This window comes from Heteronotia binoei, chromosome 5 (assembly GCF_032191835.1).
Source record: "Heteronotia binoei isolate CCM8104 ecotype False Entrance Well chromosome 5, APGP_CSIRO_Hbin_v1, whole genome shotgun sequence".
NCBI classification, from domain to species: domain Eukaryota; kingdom Metazoa; phylum Chordata; class Lepidosauria; order Squamata; family Gekkonidae; genus Heteronotia; species Heteronotia binoei.
The window spans coordinates 24,513,099-24,530,474 of NC_083227.1; the positions used below are offsets into that span (position 1 = coordinate 24,513,099).

The 17,376-nt window shown below is 42.4% G+C and overlaps 2 protein-coding genes across 2 annotated transcripts in view; one reads left to right on the plus strand and one right to left on the minus strand.

The window, feature by feature from the left end:
- The window catches only part of LOC132570957 (gastrula zinc finger protein XlCGF57.1-like), a 33,295-nt gene extending 16,004 nt beyond the window's left edge, over positions 1–17,291 (minus strand). Inside the window, exons 1-2 of the mRNA XM_060237592.1 lie at positions 16,037–17,291; positions 11,768–11,892 (exon numbers count right to left, since the gene is read on the minus strand). Of these exons, the coding sequence (XP_060093575.1) occupies positions 11,768–11,892; positions 16,037–17,222 (1,311 nt within the window). The 5' untranslated portion in view covers positions 17,223–17,291. The remainder of the gene's footprint in view (positions 1–11,767; positions 11,893–16,036) is intronic.
- Positions 1–17,376, plus strand: part of LOC132571162 (zinc finger protein 436-like) — an 87,019-nt gene that overhangs the window by 47,418 nt on the left and 22,225 nt on the right. The gene's annotated exons all lie outside the window — the stretch shown is intronic.

A 17,376-nucleotide genomic window follows, 5' to 3' on the forward strand; every position in this document is an offset into this window, starting at 1 on the left:
AGCTTATGCTAGCTAAGCTTAGAGGGAACACTGCTCAGGAGTAATTCTGCAGAGGGCTGCGCTCCTGGAATACCCCTTGCTGCTCTCTCATCTCAGGAAACTGTAAGGGTTGGGGCGATGGAATGAAGGAGAACTAAAGCAAACTCACCCTGAGGATGCCTTAACTATCACTGCAAGCCCCCTTGAAACCAAAGGAAAGAAAGGATATATTATATTTATATTGTATGGATTTTATGTTGTACACTGCCCTGAGCCCCACTTGGAGGGGGAAGGGGATCAATAAATAAATAATTTTAAAATAAATAGAATTGCCAGCTCAGAAACCAAAAAAGGCAAATGTGCAAGAGAACAAGTTTACACCGTCCTTTCAGTTCATCATGTCAGTTTCAGTTTATCATGTCAATTCAGACTTCAAGCGCTCAATGACTGTTCACCTGGCTCCGCGGGAAGAATAAAGTGCCAGTGCCGACCAGATTTCAAGTGGAGATGATTTTAGTTTTTCAAAGATGTTTCTTCTGTTGCAGGTGTTCTATTAAATCTTCCATCTTTTTAAAAATTAAAAAAAAAATTGTATTAATTATTGGTAACATATGTTGGACTGATGTATGTCTTTTATTGCAGATGAGTGGGAAACATCTCTTAGATAAAGGAAAGTAAAACAGTATTACAGGCCGCTTTCCTGCGCGAGCTGCACTGGCTGCCAGTTGTATACCGGATTCGTTACAAAGTGCTGGTCATTACCTTTAAAGCCCTATATGGCCGAGGACCTGCCTACCTTAGGGACCGTCTCTCCCCATATGTGCCCCAGAGAGTGCTGAGATCAGGTGCACAAAATCGGCTGACAATCCCTGGGCCGAAGGAGGCCAAACTGAAGAGTACGCGTGAAAGGGCCTTTTCGATCGCAGCTCCACACTGGTGGAACCAACTACCGGATGAAGTGCGGGCCCTGCGGAGTCTTGATCAATTCCGTAGGGCCTGCAAGACTACCCTTTTCCAAATGGCCTTCAATTAATGTGGATTTAGTCTACTATATCTGGCCATCATAAACTACTGAGGAGAACATCTAGAATATAACACTGTAAATGTTCGTTTTAATAGTAATTTTGATGGTTTTAATTATAATGGTTTTAATTAGCGAATTTTATATATATATATATATATATATATATATATATATATATATATATATATATATATATATATATATATATATCTCGTACTGAGATAATGCTTTTATATTGTATATTGTAAATTGTAATTCTCATATGTTGTGAGCCGCCCTGAGCCTGCTTCGGCGGGGAGGGCAGGATAGAAATAAAATATTATTATTATTATTATTATTATTATTATTATTATTATTATTATTATTACAGTTAGAGGCTGTGAAAATCCACTGAATTTAAAATTGCTTTAAAAAGATGGAAGTTTTAATAGAACACCTGCAACAGAAGAAACATCCTTGAAAAACTAAAATCATTTGCACTTGAAATCTGGTCAGCATTGGCACTTTATTCTTCCTGCGGAGCCGGGTGAACAGTCATTGAGCGCTTGAAGTCTGAATTGACATGATGAACTGACAGGACGGTGTAAACTTGTTCTCTTGCACATTTGCCTTATATGGATTTTATAGTGATATTGATGATTATATTGTTTAAGAGGCATTTGATTAATTGCATATATTTTTGAATTAATTTTCAGTCTTTTTCGTTATTTTTCCACATTTTTTTGCGGCTTTATATTACATTTCTGTGGGACTCTAGGTTTCACTAGCTCAGGGTAGGCATCAGAGAGATGAGGGTTCCCCACGCTTGTACTCTGCAGTCAAAGAAACTGCAGCCTTGACAGCTTATGCCTTGTGTGCTGGAGAAATGGTAGTACTGATACTGGCACATGTGTGATAGCACTCAGGCTCAGGGTCCGCAGTGGAAAGAGCTACCACCGGGACCCTAAGATGGTTCCCTTGTTCTTGCTCCTTTGCTGCTGTCACTGCCACTGCCTGGGCCTGCTAAGCCCCTGTGGCTACCTCCAGAGTCCTGGCCTTTCCCACAGGGATGCAGGAGGATCCTGGGAACCAATGGGACAGACAGGGCCGGCCCTCCCACTAGGCAAACTAGGCGGTTGTCTAGGGCACCGAGAGGGTGGGGGCGCAAAATTGGCCTCCTCACCCCCCTCTCGGTGCCCCAGACAAGCACCTAGTTTGCCTTTCTTCCCAGCCGCCCGCTGCTACCGTTGCCCGCCCCTCCATTCCCTTCCCTCCCTTCGCCCCCCCACTCCCCACCACATCTCCGTGCCCCCCCACCTCCCCATCGCGCCTCCTCCCACCCTTCGGACCCTTTCCCACCACCCCCGTGCCAATTTCAACACCGGAACCGGCTCTAGCACCAAGTTCCGGCTCTCTAAAGCCCCCCTCCCCGGCCAAACACTGGAATCGTGGGTAAAACTGCGTCACGGGCTGGACTGTGCTCACTGTCTCTCAGCCTGGAAGAGCATCCTGAAAGAGCGACCCCCACTGCCTCCTCTCCCATCCAGGAAGTGGGGAGGAGAGGAGTCAGTGGTAGCGGGGGTCGCCCTTTCAGGATGCTATTCCAGGCTGAGAGCGCAGCCCGGCCCTGCGGCGCAGTTTTATCCGTGATTTCAGTGTTCGGATGGGGAGGGGGGGCTTTAGAGAGCCGGAACGCGGTGCTAGAGCCGGTTCCGGCGTTGAAATTGGCACAGGGTGCGGTGGGAAAGGGTCTGAAGGGGGAGAGGAGGAGGAGGCGCGGCAGGAAGACGCGGGGGGGGGGACACAGAGCCGTGGTGGGGAGGGGGGAGGTGCGGGGGGTGCCAGGCAGCAAATCTGCCTAGCGCGCCATGGGGCGTCGGGCCGTCCCTGGGAACAGATGGACACTGTCCATGTCCAGGCATGGGCAGGATGGCAAACTGCCCACTATGAAGTACATTATGAAGGTGAGGGGGTTGCTGGGGCAGCCATGGGGGAGGTCTGGTCCCCATTGTCTCAAGGCAAGTGAGGAAAGATGGAGGGAGATGCCCACCTAAGCTTCAGCATTAGCATCATCTCTACAGAGGAGTGTGGATTATGTGTAATAGTGGCAGAGACAGGAAAACTATGTCCCAGCCAGGGTCGGTGCTGGGGCTTTTGCCGCCCTGACAAGGCCCCACCCCCCCACGTTCCAATGGCCCCATCTGCATGACGGGCTCCTCTTGAGCCTGGCGTGCAAACACCCAGCCCCATTTAGGGTTGCCAAGTCCAATTAAAGAAAAATCTGGGGACTTTGGGGGCGGAGCCAGGAGACTTTGGGGGTGGAGCCAGGAGACATTGGGGGTGGAGCCAGGAACAAGGGTATGACAAGCATAATTGAACTCCAAGTGAGTTCTGGCCATCACATTTAAAGGGACAGCACACCTTTTTAAATGCCTTTCTTCAATAGGAAATAATTAAGGATAGGGGCACCATCTTTTGGGGCTCATAGAATTGGACCCTCTGGTCCAATCGTTTTGAAACTTGGGGGGTATTTTGGGGAGAGGCACTAGATGCTATACTAGATGGTGCCTCTACCTCAAAAAATAGCCCCCCCAGAGCCCCCAATACCCACGGATCAATTCCCTATTATTCCCTATGGGAATCGTTCTCCATAGGGAATAACAGAGTGCCCAGTAGACAATTCCCTACCCCCCCCCACGCTTTCTAAAGAGGGGGAGGGCCTCCAAACCAGGGAATCCCCTGCCCCCTGCCTCTCTCACACACATAAATACTAACTAGATCTTCTTCCTGCAGAACTTTCCTTGCTGTGAAAACGAAAGCAAAAGAAAGGGAGGGGCCATTCTCCAAGGAAACTGTTACTGACCCTTTCCCAGGAAGCCCTTCCTGTTTCCTGTTTCCTGCACAGCCTTAAAGGGACACATTTTACAAACGGATCAGGAGCTCTACAACTACATGATGCCTACACGCATGTTCTCTCTCCCCGCCCCCCGCTTCCGGATTTTTGGAGAGCGGGGGAGGAGGCCGCAATTTAGGGGGGGTTCCCCGCCAGGGCGGGGGGGGGGGGGTTGGGAAGCCTAGCCCCATTCCACCTCCCAGCAGCGCGGGTCGGCTGGCGTGTGGGGAGGATGGCCTACTCCCAAGTGGCTTAAATTTAAATCTAGCATAAAAATCACTTTATGCCACGTGTGGCATAGAATATAACAAGTGGGGACATGCAGTGCCTGCGATGAGTCCGCATTTACCCACATTGCCACAGCTATCTTGGGCACTTTGTCAAGATTGCTAAGGAACATTTTAAAAGGTGGTGTGTACAAACTGACACTGGTTGGAGGAAATCCCACCTCCTCCTCACCTGCCCCCGACCTCTCAGTCACTGTGCCCACCCATGGATTAATGAGGTGTTATGTATGTGCCTTAAAGTACGTACTTCCTGCTGGCTCATTGGGGCTAGGAAAGCAGAGCTTGAGGAATGGGTAGTGGGATCCAAACACCTTCCGCCCTGCACCAATCACAGACCCCTGCCTGTTTGAATGAAGGGTAAAGAAGGAGGGGGGAGAAACCCAGGAGGCCATTGTGTCTCCCACTGCCCAGCACTTGATCACCACAGGGACTATTTACTGCCTCATTGGGAAGGTTTTGCTCATTTCAAACCTCCAAAGGAAAAAAAAATGCATTTCTTCTAAGGTAGCTGAAGAAGTAACTAACATCTCAGCACCTTTTAAAGGGCCAGCATCCTCTTTCCCTCCAGGCAGTTGGTAACCCATAATTAAAAGATGGGGGGGGGGGTTAATCAGGGGGAACCTCAGCTGAGGATGGGCCATAGTGCTTTAAAATAAGAGGCTGCCCAATATTTTCCCCATCACCACCATGTAAAAAAGAATGGGTTTGGTTGCTTCAACCCTTCTGTTTCATTGAAATGTTTTATTATAGTCGCTATTAACACGTAACAATATGTAACAGTTATGATAATATAAGATTTACAGAGCAAATATTACCTGCTAATTTTTTTGGACAGAGGCTAAATTGGGTGGATCTATAGATGACCCAAAGCATACAGGTTGCAGTTTTCGGCATCACTTCATTGGTTGGTGGGGAAGCAGCGTGATGCTCTACTGAAGGATAAGCTTTCTGAAGGATAAGCTCTACTGAAGGATAAACTTAGCAAATTTTACCTGTTTCTTGATCCAAATTACCCCCAATTGAAGACTGTTGCTTCTAACATCAAAAATATATCCTCCACTTACAGATACTCTCCTGAACAGCATACTCAAGATTGCTAAAGCACAGATGTTGACTCCAGAGTATGATGCAGTAATTCAGAGCAAGAAGTGCCAGTTATTAAAGATTCATAAGCAGAGAAAATACAGGAAGAGTGTTAATGTTGTAAGCACGTCTGTATTTTCTGTGAAAAATAATATTGTTAATTACGTTTGCCTGTATTCTTTATAAAGTTTATATCTCCCATAACCAGGTGTCTATATATCTAATTCTCAACAGTGTCGACTGCCTGTGGGTACTTATTTCCACAAACACTCTTTTCCAACCGATTTTTCTACAGACTAAGGCAGGGGCACCAAATGTATGGCCCAAGGGATGGATCAGGCTTCTGGAGGGCTCCTATCAGGCCCACGAGAAACTCACTGTCATCTGCTTCCTTCTCTCTCTCTTGCTCCCTTCTGCATCACAGCTTGCTTTGCTAGGCTTGCTCAATCGTACAGGAGTTACAGAGCAAAGCCTCTATTTTCTCCAGTGGCTGACCAACACAAAATCTCACAATGCCCAGCCATTTCATATTTTCCCCTGGGTCTTAAGTTCAAAGTATTGATCATGAGATTTCTGTGATGAATGTCAAATCAGAAGAAGGTTTGTAACTTACAGACACATATCCGAACAGTATACTCAAGATCGCTACAGCACGTCTCTAGATTTTGATGCGATAATTCTGAGCAAGAGGTATCAGTTATCAGACACTGTTAAACAAAATACTAGAGTGCTAATGTTTTAAGCAGGATATATTTTAAGTTTTAAAAAATCTTTAATTGTGTTTGCCTGAGTCCTTTATAAAGTTTATATCTTTGCTATCTGGTATAACATTTTATAACATTTTATGACACGCATGGCCTGGCCTGGCCTGGCCCGACAAGGTCTTATTTATGTCAGATCTGGCCCTCATAACAAATAAGAACATAAGAGAAGCCATGTTGGATCAGGCCAATGGCTCATCCAGTCCAACACTTTGTGTCACACAGTGGCCAATATATGTGTGTGTATACACACACACACACACACACAGAGTTTGACACTCCTGGATTAAGGGGACTCAGTGGGTCTGCTGAAAAATAATTTTAAAAGCCTCCAAACCATGCCCCCACCTGGGGATTGGCAACCCTACTCCTCGCCGGTGCAGGCTCAGGGCGGCTAACAACATTGAATCAACAATAGAACAATAAAAACAATTACAATAATATCAATTAAAATTAAACAATTTACAATTTAAATTATTAACGCAATTTTAAAACAACAGTTTTGGTGCTAAATTCCATGCCATGATGTTAGACATCTATGTAGTTTGGTTGAAGACAGTCGAAATAGTGTTGTTTTGCAGGCCTTGCGGAATTGGGCAAGATCCTGCAAGGTTCTAACATCGTCTGGGAGTATGAATAGCTAAATAGCAGGGGAGACATTTTAAAAGGACCTCTGAGCTTCTCACCCCTACCTCTTTTGCTGTGGACTCCACTGTCCTCTTAAAATGTTCTTGGGGTATAATATAGTTAAAGTGGGTTCAAGGCAAGAAAGAGATGAGGTGGTAGTGATCTCATAGTTCTTTATTAGGTACAGCATAGTATAGGGCTGCACTAAAAGACTGGAGAATTGGGCCAACAGAGCCAACTATATACAACTCTGGGTTCTCCCCAAAGTACCCCCCAAAGTACCCCCAAAACAATTGGACCAGGAGGTCCAATTCTATGAACCCCAAAAGAAGGTGCCCCTATCCTTCATTATTTCCTATGGAAGGAAGACATTTAAAAAGATGTGCTGTCCCTTTAAATGTGATGGCCAGAACTCCCTTAGAATTCAATTATGCTTGTCACAACCTTGTTCCTGGCTCCGCCCCCAAAGTTTCCTGGCTCCACCCCCAAAGTCCCCAGATATTTCTTGAATTGGACTTGGCAACCCTACCGCGGAGTGAATCCAGTTGCAATATGGCAGTCTGATCAATAATATCCGGAACAAAGATATTCAGAACAGAACCGGGTCAGTTTAACATGGACTCAACACGCTGTGTGAACAGGGCCAAAAGGTAATTTTCTCAGTCTCCTCAAAAAGGGCATGATCTCAATTCAGAAAATGAAGGCGGGGCTATGAGGAGTCAGAGGCAGGGAGTAGGCCTCTGCCCAGGCCTTATCCCAGGTAATTTCTAGTTCATGGAGCCTGGGGGGTTCACAGCAGGTGGAGGGAATCTTCCTTCTCCTTCCTGCTTCTCTCTGGGAGTGGGTCAGGAAGACAGTTGGGATTGGGGAATTTGTGTCCCACAACATTCACACTGTGTGGCAGAATTCCAAGCAAGAGTGGGCCATTTCTGTCGGGCAGCCATGTTTGTATAGTAGCTTATGGCTCTTTATCTGGTTCTTCCTCCCATAAGGCTTTGAGACTAGCTAAGTGCTGTATTTTTCTAAGCATGAGTGGATCCCTAAATGGACTATGTCCTAGAAAATACTTTTCAAGTCTATAAGAGCTTTCTGACCCACCAATAATATATAGATCATTATCTGAAGAGACACCAGCACAGTCAGGGCTTTTTGCCCTCACAGAAATTGTTTTAACTACAGGAAAAGTTCAAGCCTTACTGTATGAAAGGGGTTCGGTTTTCTCAAATATGTCAGATGCTCACCACAAACATAGTTACATTAACTCCTTTAAAAGGTACTTAATGTGTGAATTTATTCTTGTTCCTTGTTGTTCTGGTAAACACCTTCCTTGCGGGTGTTAGCAGAGCAACCAGGATGCATTCTCTATAGATTTACAGTGCACTCTAACTGGGTATTTAATTAATGTGATTAATTTCGTATGCTGCATGCTAGAATGGTATATGGTTAAAAGTTTCTGCATTATGGTTTTTGAGATTCAATCAAGAGTTTTTACGGTAAAGCCACTGTCTGTTTGCCTCTCTGTGTAAAAACTCTCTTGCCAGTCTTAATCCAGCCCATAGAACATGAGTGGCAGCCCCAGGCAAATTCCTGGATCTTAGAAATTATCCAACACACTGCAACTCCAACAATATCCACTATTTTATGTTGTTGTGCCATCTGACCCCTTTCAACTTACCAGGTATTTGGGTTGCATTTGGGTTGGATATTATAGCATTGGAGAAAGTCCAGAAAAGGGCAACTAGAATGATTAAGGGCTGGAACACTTTCCCTATGAAGAAAGGTTGAAACGCTTGGGGCTCTTTAGCTTGGAGAAACGTCGACTGCGGGGTGACATGATAGAGGTTTACAAGATAATGCATGGGATGGAGAAAGTAGAGAAAGAAGTTTTTTTCTCCCTTTCTCACAATACAAGAACTCGAGGGCATTCGATGAAATTGCTGAGCAGCCAGGTTAAAACGGATAAAAGGAAGTACTTCTTCACCCAAAGGGTGATTAACATGTGGAATTCACTGCCACAGGAGGTGGTGGCGGCCACAAGCATAGCCACCTTCAAGAGGGGTTTAGAAAGAAATATGGAGCAGAGGTCCATCAGTGGCTATTAGCCACAGTATGTGTGTATGTATAAAAATTTTTTGCCACTGTGTGACACAGAGTATTGGACTGGATGGGCCATTGGCCTGATCCAACATGGCTTACCTTATGTTCTTATGTTGGGAGAGACAACCATTTCCTTTCAACCCAAATTAATCCTACTGCTAGAACTCTTTGGGCTGTAAAGAGGTGACCTCCTCCCCCTCAAAAAAAAAAAGCTCACAGCAGGCTGGATTGGGGAGGGTAGAGGGCTGGAGGATGCTTCTCTAGAACTTCTTGTCAGAAAAAAAGTGGTTTGTAAATTAGAGAAGCCAGCTGTTCAAATGCTGTTTTACACCAGTCACAAACCAGGCTGTAGGCATCTATCATCCTCATTTTGCCTATCTTTGCACAGGATTTGGGGGGGGGGGGGGGGGATAAATGTTTTTGCCAGTTTTGCAAATGTCAGAAAGAGTTAGCTTGGGAGATACCCTGAAGTAATGAGTTTGAAAGTGGAGGGCAAAGCACTACACAGGTAACTACTCCAGTACCTGGTCATTCAAAGAACAGCTACATTTGAACAAACCGCAGGAAAATTTCATCTTTGTGGTGATTCTCTGAGAAACAGGAAGGTAGGTCGCCAGCCTCAAGCTCTTGCCACACACTGAGCATTTATGAAGTTCCTCCCCTGTATGAACTCATCAATCTCATTAAGCATTGAGCTGGTCTTGAATCTCATTCCACCCTGAGCGCACATTCTGGTTTTCTTCCCTGAGAGATTTAGTTCAGTCTTCAATCATCGTTAAAGTCCTTTCCACAGTCCATGAATTCTTAGATGCAGTTGAAGATAGCCACACTGATTGAATCTCTTTCCACACCTCAAGCGTTCAAAACATTTCTCTCTGTGAGTTTCAAGATGTTCTTGAAGAGTTCCACTTTGACTGAATTTTTTTTTCTGCACTCAGCATTCAAAATGCTTTTCCCTTTGTGGATTCTTTGACACAGCTGAAGAATGCAAGTCTGAAGGAACATATTTCCAAATTTTGAGCATTTAAAAGGGTGGCTCCTTAAATGCTTTTGAAGACTGCCACTCTGACTGAATTTCTATCCACATTCTTTTTTTTAAACTTAAAATTTTTTATTTTATGAGAAACAACCAACAACATTTCTAATACAAACATAAGACACTGTCTTATACATACTTGCTTATACATATTTCTTTGAAGTTGATACACCCAAACATTTTTGTGAAGAAATGAATGAAAAAGAGAAATCAATAAATTAAAAAATGATAACAATAAAAATAAAAGAATAAAAAAGAAAATCTCATATGTAAGCAGTTGCGCACCCTATTAGCGATTGACCCGGTTCATACAGATCAAATTCAGTAAAGGACAAAGTTTAGGTATTTTTTTGGCATTGTGCATTTTTTAGATGTATTGTTGTTTATAAAATCTAAAAAGGGAAACCATTTCTCTACAAAATTTTCACCAATTTTGGGATTATCCCCTAGAGTAAGTTGAGAGGCAATTTTGTCTTGGATTACAAGTTCCCACACCTTTTGGAACCAAAGAGTCAATGATGGTATTCTAATAGATTTCCAATGTTTTGCAAGCAATAATTTACCTGCTAAGAGCAAAAGTGAAATAAGTTCTGATTTTAGTTTGGGAAAAATATTTTTTGGCCATAAATTCAAAAGAACAAATTCAGGGGTACGAGGAATGGTTTCCTTTACGATTGCTTCAACTTTGGTTATTAAAGCGTTCCAAAATTTTTGTACTTTTTGACACGACCACCAGCAGTGAAGAAAGGAGCCCGAAGCCCCACAGCCTTTCCAACAAATAGGGCTGGCGTTTTTGTGTGCATGACTTACAATTTGCAGGGTTAAGTGCCATCTCGAGATTATTTTGTATTGTTGCAGTTTGAGGTTGGTACATCTGGATTTGCATGCAGGTGATGTCCAAATTGTATGCCACTGCTCTTCTGTCAGTTGTGTCTTACAATCTTTGGCCCACGCATTCTGCTGGGATGTGGGTTGTATCCAGTTTTTTTGATTTAATAAACAATATAATTTTGCAATTACGCCTCTCATGCTCGCATTTTCTTCATATATTAGCTTTTCAAAGACATTCAGCTGGCTAATGGATTGCATCACGGGGAGCACTTTACTTAGAGTATCGTGTATTTGATGATACTCGTACCAAGGGATTTTAATTTTAAATTTAGTTTCGAGCTGAGCGTGTGTACATAATTTACCTTTTGTGCTGATATCTGAGATTCTAATAATTTTTTCTTTCCTCCAGATTTTGAAGTTTTCTTTAGGCATACCCGGCAAAAACCAGGGTTGTCCCAAGAAAGTCATAACTGGGGTCGATGGTTGGATTATTAGAGATCTGTACTTGTCCCAAAGTTGTAGTGTATAACGTAAAAAGGGGTTAGCTAGCACATTCTTTCTCCTGTCCGTCTCACTAAGCCACACAAACTCATTAAGATGTACAGGAAAAATACCTGCCGCCTCTATTTGAAGCCAGGGCAAGTCACAGCTTTTCCTTGTATACAACAAAACATTTCGCAGTTGGGCTGCTAGGTAATACTTCTCAAGAATTGGTGCTCCTAGGCCCCCTTTAGCACTTGGTTTAGCAAGCAGTTGATATGCTATTCTTGGCTTTTTATTCTGCCATAAAAACAGGGAAAAGCTTTTTTGCCACCTTTTCATGTCTCCCCTTGAGATATCCATAGGAATGTTCTGAAATAAAAAAAGAAATTTGGGCAAAACAAAGGTTTTTAATAGATCAATTTTTTCCAGTAGATTAAGTTGAAGTTTTGACCAGGACATTAGATCTGTTTTAACTGTTTTGAATAGCTGCTTAAAATTTGCCCCAATCAAGTTGGATAAATCTGTAGGGATTTGTATCCCCAGATGGCGCCATGTTTTATCGACCCATTTAAAAGGAAAAGTGAGCCTAATTTCATGTTGTACATCAAGGGGGACATAAATCGGGAAAATTTCTGATTTAGATACATTTATTGCGAAGCCAGACTATTTTCCAAAGGTTGTTACTACTTGCATTAGTTTAGATAACGATTTCAGTGGATTGTTTAGATATATAACTGTGTCGTCTGCAAATAAACCAATTTTATGGGTTGTTCCAGCGACCTCAAATCCTTCAATCTCGGGGTCCATACGTATTAAGTGTGCTAAGGGTTCAAGAGAGAGAGCAAATAGTATTGGGGACAGTGGACATCCCTGGCGTGTGCCTCTAGATAATGTAATTGAACTGGATCTAAAATTATTAATATTTATTTGAGTTTTCGGGGAGTTGTAAATGGCCGCTATTGAGTTTAAAAAGTTGTTGCCAAAGCCCATCTGCTCTAACACTGCTTTTAAATAATTAATTTCCAATCTATTGAACGCTTTCTCCGCGTCTAACGAAATAATAAGAGAAGTTGTTTGGGTTGATTTGCCGAGATGAATAAGATTAAGCGTTCTTCTGATGTTGTCTGAAATGGACCGTCCAGGGATGAATCCTGTCTGGTCTGGATGTACGTATGAGCTAATAATTTTGTTCAGTCTGCGGGCCAAAACGGTTGAAAAAATTTTAAAATCGTGGTTCAGAAGCGAAATTGGACGAAAAGATTTGGGATCCTGCTTATCCTTTCCCTCTTTATGGATTACTATCATCTTTGAGTCCTTCCAGGTCTCAGGGATTACACCTTCTTTCATAGCTAAGTTACATGTTTTCGTTAGGGGGGACAGTAGACTAGAACTAAATTTTTTATAGAATTCTATAGGGAAACCATCATTGCCTACCGCTTTATTATTTTTAATTGAGGATAGCGCTTCTCGAAGTTCTAGTTCTGAAATAGGTCTATCCATGAATTCAGCATCGTTATTTGACAATTTCTGGCCAAATTTCATGTCTCTCAGATATTTTTTAAAATCCAAATCAGTGTCTATAGATGTTTTATACAAAGATGAGTAGTAATCTTGAAAGACTTTAATGATTTCTTGAGGTGTGACATACAGAGCGCCTTGGGGCGATCTAATAGAGTGGATCAGTGAATTAGCTCTCTTTTGTTGGAGTCTAAATTTTAATAGTCTCAAAGATTTTGCTGTTTTGGTAATGTATTGCTGTTTCAAATATAGCAGGTTTTTTTGTATATCTGAGGTCTCAATTAATTCCAACTTGTTTCTTTCCATAGTTAGCTTTTTAAGAGTCTTTTTCCCTCCAAATTTCTTATGTTTTAATTCCAGCTCATTAATTTTAGATTTGAGTTCCGAAATGTCTTTGTTTCTATTTTTGTGACAAGCTGCAGCCAAGGAGATGAGGTTGCCTCTAGTTACTGCCTTAAAGGCATCCCAGACTACGTGTTGTGAAACTCCACAGCTGTCATTCATCTGAAAATATTCTTGTATCTGTTTATTCACCCTATCACATATGCCATCTTTAGTCAAAAGAAGTTTATTCAGGGTCCAGGTTTGACCTTTATTATCTAGCTCTTGCAACATAAATTCAGCTGATACCCAAGAATGATCTGATATATTCCTAGAACCAATTTTGACATCATGGGCACAGGCTAAAAGAGTTGGAGAGGTTAAGATATAGTCGATCCTAGAATATGTGTTGTGAACATGTGAGAAATAGGTGTAGTCTCTCACTTTCTGATTTAATGTCCTCCAGATGTCTGTTAAATTTAGAGAGTGTAAAAGGGTGTTTAAACCTGTCTTTTTTGTATTTTGGGATTTGAGCCTCTTACCCCCTGACCTATCGAGATTCAGATCTGCAATACAGTTGAGGTCGCCTCCAACAATGAGATCGCCGTGTTTGAAATCCATTAGCTCAGTGAAGGTCTCCTTCAGAAAGGATAATTGGCCGCTGTTGGGTGTATAAACAGAAGCAATCGTTATAGGTTTACCATTCAGAGAGCCTTTAACAAATATATACCTTCCTTTAGGGTCTGACTTAATATCTTGCAAGTTAAACATAGTGGTTTTTGAAAATAGAATTGCCACCCCTCTTGCCTTAGACGATCCTGGCGCATGGTAAATCTGGCTGAACCATTTAGAACGTAGCCCAAAAGAGGAATGTTTTCTCACATGTGTTTCCTGTAGGCAAACCACATGTGGGCGTTGTTTTGCTAGTAAGTTAGAGATACGGGTACGCTTTATTGGGTGTTTAAAACCTCTGCAGTTCCAAGTCAAAAATTTTAGGCTTTTAGACATTGCTAGCACTAAACTAAAAATACACTGCTATTCAAAGAACCCAACCTGACTCTGCGTGGATAAGTATTAGGTCAATCCAGAGATAGGATGCTGCTTTTTATTACAATCTTCCTTAATCAATAAAAAATATAAATAACAGTAACTAAGGAAAATAAGAACTAAAAATAACACTAACACTCCCACCAATACCAACAAATAATTCTACTCACTACCACCCACTCTTTGGGTGAAGTTTCACAGCTTCCCAGTATTTGAGAAGCTAGGGAACAAACCTTTGGTTTCCCTTATCTGAAACTACTATCTCCCTTCTGGGAGGGCAAAAGCTTCAGTTAGTTCACATACACTCTAGTTCTACCCCCCTCCCCATTTTATCTTAACATTTATAACTCCAATATACGGTTTCTTATACGTAACAAAGTCTAAGTTCTATAAAAGTAACCTGCAATCTATCATCGTTGTTTTGTACATCCAAATACTGTTAGGTTCTAGAAGCTTAAGCTCTTACTACCACGTTTAGGAGTAAAAGGCTAGTTGCTACCAAAGATTTTCCTTTGTTTTTGTAATGCAGCGATGTCACTTTAAAAACCACATATCCTGCTGTAGGACAAAGTCTATTATTCTAGTAAGTATATAAGGGTTAAAAGATGTTTGAATAGACATATAGAACTGTGATAATAAGAGTTTTTTTACAAACCTATACATATTAATTACTTAAATGTAGTTACTTATCAATTCTAAGCATAAACATGTCTAATTACCCAGAATACCATCAATTAACAAGATTGGAGTCATGCAAATGGCTTAATTTTTTGTAGACTTATTTTCCTAACAAAGAGCTCTATTTTTAAGACTCTCAAAGCAGTTATCTATAGGTTGACAGGTCCGTAACAATTCAATAAGGGTGAAAGCCCAATGGGGCTGCCTTCAATGGGCAAACTTTCGCTATCAACAGCAACGCTTAGGCATCATTATGTCTATTTAAGTCGCTTCTCCTGTTGGCATTTCATCTTCAAAGACTTTGAAATTTCTTTGTAGTTCTTCTTCCTCTTCCTCAGTGTATTTTATAGCAAGAGAGTTCATTGCTGTAATTCCCGACTGCGCATCGTGAATTTTGAAGAAGGCACCATGTTTATACAGCAAGAGATCAGACGTCGGGCTCCATCGAAATCTTATATTACTTGCATGGAGTTTGCTGGAGATGATTTTCAGCTTTTTTCTTTTTTCAAGTGTTTCTGGCGAGAGATCTAATAAAATCAGGATTTTTTTCCCATTGTGTGTAACTCCATCTTTTTGCCTTGCTTTTTGCAATATAATGTCTTTTATTCTGGTATTGGCAAACTGTACCAGTATGTCCCTGGTGTAGTTGCGGCGTTGCAACGAAATGGCGCCCAGTCTCTGCACTTTAACTATGTTGGCTGCTAGATTATCAGGTAGTGAAAATGTCTCTCTCAGCCAGTCTGCAATAAAGATCAATAAGTCTTTCTTCTCTTCAGCTCCCTCCTCAATTCCGCGCAGCTTAATGTTCAAGGCACGCCATTTATTTTCCAATATTGCCAATCTGTTCTGCAACTTACTCTCATTGCTTTTTAAAATGGCTACTTCTCCTTTAAGAGACAAGCTCAGCTGAGCGCTCAGCAATGCTCGTTGTTGTATTGAAGTCATCTGCAAGCTCGCTGATCTTTTCTTTTAGAGGTCTAATGTGATCTACAATCGCCTCATTGAAGTATTTGTGAATATCCAACTTTAGAAGTTCCAAGTCTTTTGTGGTAGTTGGTCTCACTTCTTCATTATTTATATGGGTAACATCGGTAGGCTGAGGGGTGGTCGGGCTGGGCGCCATGTTTGAATCGTTCGGAGAGCGCGAAAACGGGCCACCCACCTTCGTTGCACTTTCTGGTGCAAAAAACGCCGATACCGAGCTTTTCTTTTGAAGATCCTGTTTCTTTTTAGACCGGACGGCTTTGCCTTTAGTTTTTGTGGACATCGGAGTCGAAATTGTTGATTTCTGAAGGGGTTGGGGAAGGAGGCAGCCGGAGCTAGCTTATTTTGCGTCCGCCATACTATCGCGACGCTCCGCCCCCCCCTTCTATCCACATTCTGAGCATTCAAAAGAGTTTTCCCCTGTGTGTGTTCTTCGATGCTTTTGAAGATAGGAACTCTGAGTGAATCTCTTTCCACACTCTGAGCATTCAAAAGGTTTCTCCCCTGTGTGGATTCTTCGATGCTGCTGAAGATGGCAACTCTGACTAAATCTCTTTCCACACTCTGAGCATTCAAAAGGTTTCTCTCCTGTGTGGGTTCGTAGATGCTTTTGAAGATGGGAACTCAGACTGAATCTCTTTCCACACTCTGAGCATTCAAAAGGTTTCTCTCCTGTGTGGGTTCGTAGATGCTTTTGAAGATTGGAACTCAGACTAAATCTCTTTCGACACTCTGAGCATTCAAAAGGTTTCTCTCCTGTATGGGTTCGTTGATGCTTTTGGAGACTGGAACTCAGACTGAATCTCTTTCTACATTCTGAGCATTCAAAAGGTTTCTCCCCTGTGTGGGTTCTTTGATGCTGTTGAAGATTGCAACTCCGAGTGAATCTCTTTCCACACTCTGAGCATTCAAAAGGTTTCTCTCCTGTATGGGTTCGTTGATGCTTTTGGAGACTGGAACTCAGACTGAATCTCTTTCTACATTCTGAGCATTCAAAAGGTTTCTCCCCTGTGTGGGTTCTTTGATGCTGTTGAAGATTGGAACTCAGACTGAATCTCTTCCCACATTCTGAGCATTCAAAAGCTTTCTCCCCTGTGTGGATTTTTAGATGATGCCGAAGATTGCCATTCCAACTGAATCTCTTTCCACACTCTGAGCATTCAAAAGGCTTCTCCCCTCTGTGGATTCTTTGATGCTGCTGAAGACTGCCACTCTGATTGAATCTCCTTCCACACTCCAAGCATTCATAAGGTTTCTCCCCTCTGTGAATTCTTAGATGCCGTTGAAGATCGCAACTACGATAGAATCTCTTTCCGCACTCTGAGCATTCAAAACGTTTCTCCCCTGTGTGGATTTTTAGATGACGCTGAAGACTGCCATTCCAACTGAATCTCTTTCCACACTCTGAGCATTCAAAAGGCATCTCTCCTCTGTGGGTTCTTTGATGCTTTTGATAACTGGAATTCACACTGAATCTCTTTCCACACTCTGAGCGTTCAAAAGCCTTCTGTGCTTTGTGTATTTTTTGGTGTACAAGAAGCTGTGGTTTGTATCTGAAATACTTTCCACAATAACAGCATTTACATGCCTTCATTATACTGTGATTTGGAAAACACACATTGCCCTTGGTTCCATTTGAGGATGTCACTCTACGTCTGGAGCAGATAAATGGCTTCAACCCTGAATGATTCCATTTGCGACAGGTGTGGACTGGGCTTTCATAGAAGCCCTTCTCTTGGCAAAGAATG